The 11,638-nt window shown below is 44.4% G+C and overlaps 1 protein-coding gene across 1 annotated transcript in view; it reads right to left on the reverse strand.

Annotated features, from left to right (window-relative positions):
- Positions 1 to 4,028, reverse strand: part of LOC139411871 (epigen-like) — a 9,568-nt gene extending 5,540 nt beyond the window's left edge. The window contains exon 1 of the mRNA XM_071158619.1: positions 3,889 to 4,028. Within this exon, the coding sequence (XP_071014720.1) occupies positions 3,889 to 3,916 (28 nt within the window). The 5' untranslated portion in view covers positions 3,917 to 4,028. The remainder of the gene's footprint in view (positions 1 to 3,888) is intronic.
- Positions 4,029 to 11,638: the final 7,610 nt, after the last annotated feature.

The following is an 11,638-nucleotide window of genomic DNA, read 5'->3' on the forward strand; positions in this document are numbered from 1 at the left end:
GGAATCTAGGCTGTTCAAAATGGGGGAGCTGTTCAAAATGGAATCTAGGCTGTTCACAATGGGGGAGCTGTTCATAATGGAAGAACTGTTCAAAATGTTGGGAAAGGTCCAAAACTGTTGAAGAGCTGTATCGAGAACAACTGTATCCTAACAATACTGCAGTTCAGAGGCAGAATGCTCTTCTCCCTGCTCCACCAAACACTCACATACGCTACAACACACGACTTTGGAGTTTTAACATACTGGTATATGCTGTGTTGTGTAGATTCAGGTATTTCTATAGATGAAGTCATATAGATCAAATATACATAAAATACAACATATAACTCTGGCTGGGTCCCTTACCAAAAAGTGTACCATGGTAGTACAATGACAAAAATACTATGGTACTATAATGGTTTGTTGGTTACTACCATGGCAGGAAAATACCATGGTATTTACACCAGTACTATGGTGCTTTCTTGCCATGACAGTGACAAAAAAAATACATTTATAGTTTTGTTAATTGTACTAGCTACCATGGTAGTACGACACTGGGCCAATTGAAACTCTAAAGACTGTTGACATCTAGTGGAAGCCCTAGGAACTGCAATCTGGGAGGACTTTGCCTTATAATAGTGCCAACCATTGAAATTAGTGGTGGGATGAATTTTTTGAAACTTTGGAGTGTTTTCTATCCAAATCTACTAAGTATGTGCATATCCTAGCTTCTGAGCCTGAGTAGCAGGCAGTTTACTTTGGGCACGCTTTTCATCTGAACGTCAAAATACCGCCCCCTAGCCCAAAGAGTCGCAGTGCTATCTGTGCCACTAGAGATCCTGGTTCAAGTCCAGGCTTTGTCGCAGCCGGTCGTGACAATTGGCCCAGTGTCGTCCGGGTTAGGGGAGGGTTTGGCCGGCAGGGATGTTCCTGTCCCATCGTGCACTGGCGACTCCTGTGGCGGGCCGGTCGCAATGCACGCTGACACGGTTGTACGGTGTTTCCTCAGACACATTGAAGCGGCTGGCTTCCGGGATAAGCAGGTGTTGTGTCAAGAAGCAGGGCGGCCTGGCTGGGTTGTGTTTCGGAGGACGCGTGGCTCTCAACCTTTCGCCTCTCCCTAATCCGTACGTACGGGAGTTGCAGCGATGGGACAGGACGGATACCACGAAATCGTGGGGAAAAATTTGTTTAAAAAAAACCCAAACACAACACAAAAAGGGTATTTCCATAATCCACTGATCGTGGTATGAACATTGTTGATCTAGCCCAGCACTAATGAATTGTCTGTTGGCGGAGTAGTTTAGTCAAGTGTGTTAATGGAAAAAGGGAGAAAAGGTAACACATTACTTGACACCGAGCGTCATCAACGCTATAAAATACTTTAGTAAAAATACTTTTAAGTACCTCTTAAGTACATATTTTTGGAGGTATTTGTACTTTACTTTACTATTTATATTTTTTGACAACTTTAACTTTTACTTCACTACATTCCTAAAGAAAATTATGTACTTTTTACTCCATACATTTTTCCTCTCACCCAAAAGCACTAGTTACATTTTGAATGCTTAGCAGGACAGGAAATGGTCTATTTCACTTTACCTGTCAAGAGAACATATCTGGTCATCCCTACTGCCTCTGATCTGGAGGACTCACTAAACAGAGAACATCCCTGGTCATCCCTACTGCCTCTGATCTGGAGGACTCACTAAACAGAGAACATCCCTGGTCATCTCTACTGCCTCTGATCTGGAGGACTCACTAAACAGAGAACATCCCTGGTCATCCCTACTGCCTCTGATCTGGAGGACTCACTAAACAGAGAACATCCCTGGTCGTCCCTACTGCCTCTGATCTGGAGGACTCACTAAACAGAGAACATCCCTGGTCATCCCTACTGCCTCTGATCTGGAGGACTCAATAAACAGAGATCATCCCTGGTCATCCCTACTGCCTCTGATCTGGAGGACTCACTAAACAGAGAAGATCCCTGGTCGTCCCTACTGCCTCTGATCTGGAGGACTCACTAAACAGAGAACATCCCTGGTCATCCCTACTGCCTCTGATCTGGAGGACTCACTAAACAGAGAACATCCCTGGTCATCCCTACTGCCTCTTATCTGGCAGCAGACTCACTAAACAGAGAACATCCATGGTCATCCCTACTGCCTCTGATCTGGAGGACTCACTAAACAGAGAACATCCCTGGTCATCCCTACTGCCTCTGATCTGGAGGACTCACTAAACAGAGAACATTCCTGGTCATCCCTACTGCCTCTGATCTGGAGGGCTCACTAAACAGAGAACATCCCTGGTCGTCCCTACTGCCTCTGATCTGGAGGACTCACTAAACAGAGAACATCCCTGGCCATCCTTACTGCCTCTGATCTGGAGGACTCACTAAACAGAGAACATCCCTGGTCGTCCCTACTGCCTCTGATCTGGAGGGCTCACTAAATAGAGAACATCCCTGGTCATCCCTACTGCCTCTGATCTGGAGGACTCACTAAACAGAGAACATCCCTGGTCATCCCTACTGCCTCTGATCTGGCAGCAGACTCACTAAACACAAATACGTCATTTGTAAATTATGTCTGAGTGTTGGAGTGTGCCCCTGGTTGTTAAAAAATAAATAATAATAATAATAATAATAATAATAATAAGGAAATAGTGCTGTTTGCTTAATATAAAGAATTTGATGTATAGTATTTACTTATGACAATTTAGTACTTTTTTTCACCACTGTAACTTAAGTACATTTAAAACCAGATACTTCTAGTCTTTTACTCAAGTAGTATTTTACTGGGTGACTGTCACTTTTACATTGGGTAATTTTCTATTTTTTTCTTTACTTTTTCTCGAGTATGACAAATTGAGAACTTTTTCAAACTTTTGTGCGTCGTAACACGTTTATGACAAGATCATAACCATGTCATAACCATGTCGTAACCATGTCGTAACCATGTCGTAACCATGTCGTAACCATGTCGTAGCCATGTCGTAACCATGTCGTAACCAGGTCATAGCCATGTCGTAACCATGTCGTAACCATGTCGTAACCATGTCATAGCCATGTCATAACCATGTCGTAACCATGTCATAACCATGTCGTAACCATGTCGTAACCATGTCGTAACCATGTCATAACAGCTGACCTAACTTGTCATTACTTTGTCACGACACATATATGAAGACCTGTTGTGAAATATATTGTGTTATTTTATGGCTGGTTATGACACCTACATAAGAGTGTCAAATCCCACAAAACATATCACACGAGGCAAAACATTCCATTACATCATAGCCTGTGTGTCAACAGTATGTTTATGTTATATATATATATATATATGCTCTGTTTGCTGATGACTGGGATGAATGTAGGACCAGATTTCAGGAGCAGGACAAGACATCCTCTTTGTTGACTGATGACTGATATAAGGACATGTACATGTACGTGATTGGCCTATCTGGCCTTATGCGATTATGATGTCATAATGCTTCTCGACGATGTCATAAAGTGGTACTTTCTTAGTCCAAGTAAAGCAGGACACAGGAAGTGTCATAGTGCTTCAAAAAAATAAAAATAAAAAGACCGTAAATAATTCACAACGACAACAACAACAAAGGGATTTAAGAAACAAACTTCTTGTCAGGGCAAAAACTGATATGAATAAATGTTGGGGGTTGACACTCTTTTATGTTCGTGTCCATAACGAGTCATAAAATAACGCAATATATATATATGTCTCAACAGGTGTAAATATATGGGTGATGACAGCGTTATGATCATATTATGACAAGTTATGTCAGCTATTATGACATATTATGACATTATTAAGTTTTACCAAATTATATTTTAGGACCGCAAAGACACACAGACACACAGACACACAGTTGCAGGATACTCACCCCTCACAGTCTGTTTTGGTCCTGACATCTTGTGGTTTTTCTAAGTGTGTTGTAGCCGTCCAGTGAACTCTAGTTAGTCTATCTTCTCTTCAGGTGTGTGGATTACAGTGAAAGTTCCGTATGCTTTATACCCTTTCAACACATCCCTGTCACAACTTGCACAACAAATGGCAGAACCAGAATTCTGGGGTAAAGAGTATCTCCTTTCCCCAAAATGGCTCGCTCGGCTGCTTCTTCCGTATCACTTCCTGTCCCATTGCCCTCGGTTACATGCATGCAAAGGCAGAGGCCTCTCCTCTTGGGCAGGTATTCAACAGGTATGCAGCAGGAGGAGGCAGGAGATGACACGCTATAATAAAAGCACACACACACTTACACACAGACACACAGATGAAACGTGTGTGTTGTTGTCAGCCCACACAGGTCAAACATCCTCTGGAGCTTACAATACTTAAAGAAGCCTGTCTTTCTCTCTCTCTCTCCTCTCTCTCTCTCTCTCTCTCTCTCTCTCTCTCCTCTCTTTCTCTCTCTCTCCTCTCTTTCTCTCTCTCTCCTCCCTTTCTCTCTCTCTCCTCTCTTTCTCTCTCTCCCTCTCTCCTCTTTCTCTCTCTCCTCCCTTTCAGTCTCTCCTCTCCTTCTCTCTCTCTCCTCTCTTTCTTTCTCTCTCCTCTCTTTCACTCTCTCTCTCCTCTTTCACTCTCTCCTCTCTCTCTCTCTCTCCTCTCTCTCTCTCTCTTCTCTCTTTCTCCTCTCTTTCTCTCTCCTCTCTCTCTCTCTCCTCTCTTTCTCTCTCTCCTCTCTTTCTCCTCTCTTTCTCTCCTCTCTTTCTCCCTCTCTCCTCTCTTTCTCTCTCTCTGTCTGTCTCACTCTTTCTTTCTCTCTCTCTCTGCTCTTTTTCTCTCCCTGACTCTCTCTACCACGGACTCGTTCCCTTTTCTCCCTAATTAATTAGCATTTATATTTTAATAGTAAAAAGTGTTGGCTCAGAGGTACTATTGTGGAAGTGTGGAGCTTGGCCAAACACTCATTTTTCCTCTGAATCTGAACACACAGGTTCAGGGGAAAAGTGGGTGTGTGTTCTTCCTGACTCTTGGAACTCTGTGTTTTATGGCAAGGAGGACAGGTTTGTCCTCCTTACTCAGGGTTTGTTTCGGTGACAAGTTCAAATTTGTTCATAAACAGAAGTTGTAGTTCAGTCTGTCTCTCTGTAAAAAAATATAATTAAAAAGCAGTTGGAAGGAAGGAAACCCACGGACTCCGCTTTACAATCATAATGTATAGACGTGCAGCTCGTTGTCAAACATCTTTTACAGTCTATTCGGATTGGCAACACATGGAAACCATAACATTTGTATCTGACCATTTACGTCATTATCATCATTATTTATTTAGTTATGGTTTAATTAACTAAGATTACGTTTGGAGTAAATGTTCCTTTCAGTCAGGCAACATACAAAACGCACTCTTGCGACTTCGGTACAACATACTATGGGGAAACACACTCTTGCGACTTCGGTACAACATACTATGGGGAAACGCACTCTTGTGACTTCGGCTGAAGGATCTACAAATCACACCTGACAAGGGCCAATGAAATCCAAGCCTCGCTGGAAGCCCCGCCCTTCCAGAGGTGATAAGCGAGGCTCGATTTCATTCCTTCCTTCCATTATTCCGTTCTTTATTTATTTATTTTATTTTACCTTTATTTAACCAGGTGGGCCAGTTGAGAACACCTTTATTTAACCAGGTAGGCCAGTTGAGAACACCTTTATTTAACCAGGTAGGCTAGTTGAGAACACCTTTATTTAACCAGGTGGGCAAGTTGAGAACACCTTTATTTAACCAGGTAGGCCAGTTGAGAACACCTTTATTTAACCAGGTAGGCTAGTTGAGAACACCTTTATTTAACCAGGTATGCCAGTTGAGAACAAGTTCTCATTTACAATTGTGACCTGGCCAAGATAAAGCAAAGCAGTTCGACACATACAACGACACAGAGTTACACATGGAGTAAAACAAACATACAGTCAATAATACAGTATAAACAAGTCTATATACAATGTGAGCAAATGAGGTGAGAAGGGAGGTAAAGGCAAAAAAGGCCATGGTGGCAAGGTAAATACAATATAGCAAGTAAAACACTGGAATGGTAGTTTTGCAATGGAAGAATGTGCAAAGTAGAAATAAAAATAATGGGGTGCAAAGGAGCAAAATAAATAAATAAATTAAATACAGTTGGGAAAGAGGTAGCTGTTTGGGCTACATTATAGGTGGGCTATGTACAGGTGCAGTAATCTGTGAGCTGCTCTGACAGTTGGTGCTTAAAGCTAGTGAGGGAGATAAGTGTTTCCAGTTTCAGAGATTTTTGTAGTTCGTTCCAGTCATTGGCAGCAGAGAACTGGAAAGAGAGGCGGCCAAAGAAAGAATTGGTTTTGGGGGTGACTAGAGAGATATACCTGCTGGAGCGTGTGCTACAGGTGGGAGATGCTATGGTGACCAGCGAGCTGAGATAAGGGGGGACTTTACCTAGCAGGGTCTTGTAGATGACATGGAGCCAGTGGGTTTGGCGACAAGTATGAAGCGAGGGCCAGCCAACGAGAGCGTACAGGTCGCAATGGTGGGTAGTATATGGGGCTTTGGTGACAAAACGGATTGCACTGTGATAGACTGCATCCAATTTGTTGAGTAGGGTATTGGAGGCTATTTTGTAAATGACATCGCCAAAGTCGAGGATTGGTAGGATGGTCAGTTTTACAAGGGTATGTTTGGCAGCATGAGTGAAGGATGCTTTGTTGCGAAATAGGAAGCCAATTCTAGATTTAACTTTGGATTGGAGATGTTTGATATGGGTCTGGAAGGAGAGTTTACAGTCTAACCAAACACCTAAGTATTTGTAGTTGTCCACGTATTCTAAGTCAGAGCCGTCCAGAGTAGTGATGTTGGACAGGCGGGTAGGTGCAGGTAGCGATCGGTTGAAGAGCATGCATTTAGTTTTACTTGTATTTAAGAGCAATTGGAGGCCACGGAAGGAGAGTTGTATGGCATTGAAGCTTGCCTGGAGGGTTGTTAACACAGTGTACAAAGAAGGGCCGGAAGTATACAGAATGGTGTCGTCTGCGTAGAGGTGGATCAGATACTCACCAGCAGCAAGAGCGACCTCATTGATGTATACAGAGAAGAGAGTCGGTCCAAGAATTGAACCCTGTGGCACCCCCATAGAGACTGCCAGAGGTCCGGACAACAGACCCTCCGATTTGACACACTGAACTCTATCAGAGAAGAACCAGGCGAGGCAATCATTTGAGAAACCAAGGCTGTTGAGTCTGCCGATGAGGATGTGGTGATTGACCAGATCAATGAATACGGCTGCACAGTAATGTTTCTTATCGATGGAGGTTAAGATATCATTTAGGACCTTGAGCGTGGCTGAGGTGCACCCATGACCAGCTCTGAAACCAGATTGCATAGCAGAGAAGGTATGGTGAGATTCGAAATGGTCGGTAATCTGTTTGTTGACTTGGCTTTCGAAGACCTTAGAAAGGCATGGTAGGATAGATATAGGTCTGTAGCAGTTTGGGTCAAGAGAGGGGATGACCGCAGCTGCTTTCCAATCTTTGGGAATCTCAGACGACACGAAAGAGAGGTTGAACAGGCTAGTAATAGGGGTGGCAACAATTTCGGCAGATAATTTTAGAAAGAAAGGGTCCAGATTGTCTAGCCCGGCTGATTTGTAGGGGTCCAGATTTTGCAGCTCTTTCAGAACATCAGCTGAATGGATTTGGGAGAAGGAGAAATGGGGAAGGCTTAGGCGAGTTGCTTATTGAAATTCTCAATTATGGTGGATTTATCAGTGGTGACAGTGTTTCCTATCTTCAGTGCAGTGGGCAGCTGGGAGGAGGTGTTCTTATTCTCCATGGACTTTACAGTGTCCCAGAACTTTTTTGAGTTAGTGTTGCAGGAAGCAAATTTCTGCTTGAAAAAACTAGCCTTGGCTTTTCTAACTGCCTGTGTATAATGGTTTCTAGCTTCCCTGAACAGCTGCATATCACGGGGGCTGTTCGATGCTAATGCAGAACGCCATAGGATGTTTTTGTGTTGGTTAAGGGCAGTCAGGTCTGGGGAGAACCAAGGGCTATATCTGTTCCTGGTTCTACATTTCTTGAATGGGGCATGTTTATTTAAGATGGTTAGGAAGGCATTTTAAAAAAATATCCAGGCATCCTCTATTGACGGGATGAGGTCAATATCCTTCCAGGATACCCCGGCCAGGTCGATTAGAAAGGCCTGCTCGCTGAAGTGTTTCAGGGAGCGTTTTACAGTGATGAGAGGAGGTCGTTTGACCGCTGACCCATTACGGATGCAGGCAATGAGGCAGTGATCGCTGAGATCTTGGTTGAAGACAGCAGAGGTGTATTTAGAGGGGAAGATGGTTAGGATGATATCTATGAGGGTGCCCGTGTTTAAGGCTTTGGGGAGGTACCTGGTAGGTTCATTGATAATTTGTGTGAGATTGAGGGCATCAAGTTTAGATTGTAGGATGGCTGGGGTGTTAAGCATGTTCCAGTTTAGGTCGCCTAGCAGCACGAGCTCTGAAGATAGATGGGGGGCAATCAGTTCACATATGGTGTCCAGAGCACAGCTGGGGGCAGAGGGTGGTCTATAGCAGGCGGCAACGGTGAGAGACTTGTTTTTAGAGAGGTGGATTTTTAAAAGTAGAAGTTCAAATTGTTTGGGTACAGACCTGGATAGTAGGACAGAACTCTGCAGGCTTTCTTTGCAGTAGATTGCAACACCGCCCCCTTTGGCAGTTCTATCTTGTCTGAAAATGTTGTAGTTTGGAATTAAAATGTCTGAATTTTTGGTGGTCTTCCTAAGCCAGGATTCAGACACAGCTAGAACATCCGGGTTGGCAGAGTGTGCTAAAGCAGTGAATAGAACAAACTTAGGGAGGAGGCTTCTAATGTTAACATGCATGAAACCAAGGCTATTACGGTTACAGAAGTCGTCAAAAGAGAGCGCCTGGGGAATAGGAGTGGAGCTAGGCACTGCAGGGCCTGGATTCACCTCTACATCGCCAGAGGAACATAGGAGGAGTAGAATAAGGGTGCGGCTAAAAGCAATAAGAATTGGTCGTCTAGAACGTCTGGAACAGAGAGTAAAAGGAGGTTTCTGGGGGCGATAAAATAGCATCAAGGTATAATGTACAGACAAAGGTATGGTAGGATGTGAATACAGTGGAGGTAAACCTAGGTATTGAGTGATGAAGAGAGAGATAGTCTCTAGAAACATCATTGAAACCAGGAGATGTCATTGCATGTGTGGGTGGTGGAACTAATAGGTTGGATAAGGTATAGTGAGCAGGACTAGAGGCTCTACAGTGAAATAAGCCAATAAACACTAACCAGAACAGCAATGGACAAGACATATTGACATTAAGGAGAGGCATGCTTAGTCGAGTGATCAAAAGGGTCCAGTGAGTGGGGAGGTTGGTTGAGGGTCACGGCGATTTAGACAGCTAGCCAGGCCATCGGTAGCAAGCTAGCATAGGATGGAGGTCTGTTGTTAGCCACCTCTTGCGTTCGGTCAGTAGATCAGTGGGGTTCCGTGTGGTAGAGGGGATTAATCCAAATCACACAACAACAACAAAAATAAGAACAATAGATATAGTTATAGAGGCCCGAGAAGAAAACATAATAATAATAAAAATAAATAAATTGTCGATTGTCTATTCAGATAGCAGCCGGTAAGACAGCTAACGGTTAGCGGGCCGCAGATGGGCGTTCAGGTAACGTCGCGACGGAGGAGCCAGCCGGATCTTCTTCAGGTAGATAACGTCGGCAGTCCAGTTGTGAAGGCCCGGTGGGGCTCCGCGTAGGCAGCAAAACGGGTCCGGATAGGTGACTGCAGCCCAGGAGTGAATGATGGAACTCAGGAGTGATTGACGGAGCTGGCTAGCACCGGAATAATTGATGTTTGCTCCGGAATCGACGAAAGTCGATTGTCACACGGATAGCAGCTAGCTAGCTGTGAGATCCGGGTATGAATGTCCAGAGAGCAGTTGAAATCCAGCGACATGGAGAGAAAAATTGGTCCGGTATGTTCCGTTCCGAGCCGCGCTGCGCCGTACAAAACTAGCAATAGATTTTCGAGCTAAAGGATAGCTGATGACCACAAACCGTGGTTAGCTGAATACTAACGATTTGCCAGTAAAGAAGCTAACTAGCTTCTGATTAGCTTCTGGATTAGCTTCTGGGCTAGCTCCTGGCTAGCTTCTGGCTAGTTTCTGGCTAGCTTCTTGGAGTTTCTGGCTAGCTTCTTGGAGGATTACAGATCTGAGGTAAATAATACTTTTTTATAAATATAAATTGGTGAGGCGGGTTGCAGGAGAGTGTTATGAAGATGAGTTGATGGAAAATAAAAATAAAATGTATGTGAAAAAAGTTGTAAATATATATATATATATATACAGGACACGACAAGACGAGGACAAATCCTATCCACTATGCTCTTCTCTCTCAGCCTTAAAGCAACAGTCTGAGATTTCCAGTCATTTCGGTTAATGACCAACTGTCTTGTGTTTTCGGAACCAAAACCAAATACCTATTCCTCCAGACGTCTGAACTGCTATGCGATCTTGGTGAAGTGTCAGGGTCAGCATTCTTCACCTCAGTGTGAACAGAAACGATTCACACTACTGAAAAAAAAAAAAAAAAAAAAGATGGCTGACGCGACCGTAACGGTTTTTGTAACCATGCCCCAATGAATAAAAAGATACTGACATTTGTTGTCTCGGCTCATGCTCAGGCTGCCCTCGCTCCAATTAGTTTGTGTGTGAGACTAGGGGACAGCTAGCACTGTTCCCATGCAGGTTCTCTTTACAATTGTATAGCATTCTTTAGGGTGTCTTGGTGTTTCCGATAGTTAGCATCCTCTCCCGGGTGCCAGTACCTCGGCTCAGTTTGAGTTGCGGAACGTGGAGATGGTTTGGGTTATTGGTCGAATGTCTCCTGTGCACTGTGTCGCCAGTTACAGGAAACTACTCTACCACCAGGGTCAGTGTACCTCCTATAGCACCAAGGTCAGCATACCCCCTCTAGAACCAGGGTCAGCGTACCCCAACCTCTAATACCAGGGTCAGCGTACCCCCCCCTCTAGTACCAGGGTCAGCGTAACCCCCCCTAGCACCAGGGTCAGTATACCCCCTCTAGCACCAGGGTCAGCGTACCCCCTCTAGCACCAGGGTCAGCATACCCCCTCTAGCACCAGGGTCAGCGTACCCCCTCTAGCACCAGGGTCAGCGTACCCCCTCTAGCACCAGGGTCAGCGTACCCCCTCTAGCACCAGGGTCAGCGTATCCCCTCTAGCACCAAAGCAAAGAAAGTAAATCTCAAAGCTCCCCCTCTCCTATCTTACCTGCCTAACCACTACTTACCTAATTTAGCACCACCTGGTGCACTAACCAAAATACAGGGGGTGGTACACCCAGGTCTTACCTATTGTGCCTAGACAATGAATATACTACGGGTATATGTATGCCCGCAGGCCTCTTGCCTAAGCACTCCCTAGGTGCCTTCCCCTTCCCCCCTGGGAACAAATGAAACAGGAGAACAAATAATTTCTCAAACAAACTAAGAAACAAAGGACATCAAATAAGCTCTATCTGAGCTACAAACTCACAGAACATACCAACTGCTACCAACAACTAACATAGTAAATTATCCACAGCCATCAGCCTCCTCTCCCAGCAATG

Source organism: Oncorhynchus clarkii, chromosome 6 (assembly GCF_045791955.1).
Source record: "Oncorhynchus clarkii lewisi isolate Uvic-CL-2024 chromosome 6, UVic_Ocla_1.0, whole genome shotgun sequence".
Classification (NCBI taxonomy): Eukaryota; Metazoa; Chordata; class Actinopteri; order Salmoniformes; family Salmonidae; genus Oncorhynchus; species Oncorhynchus clarkii.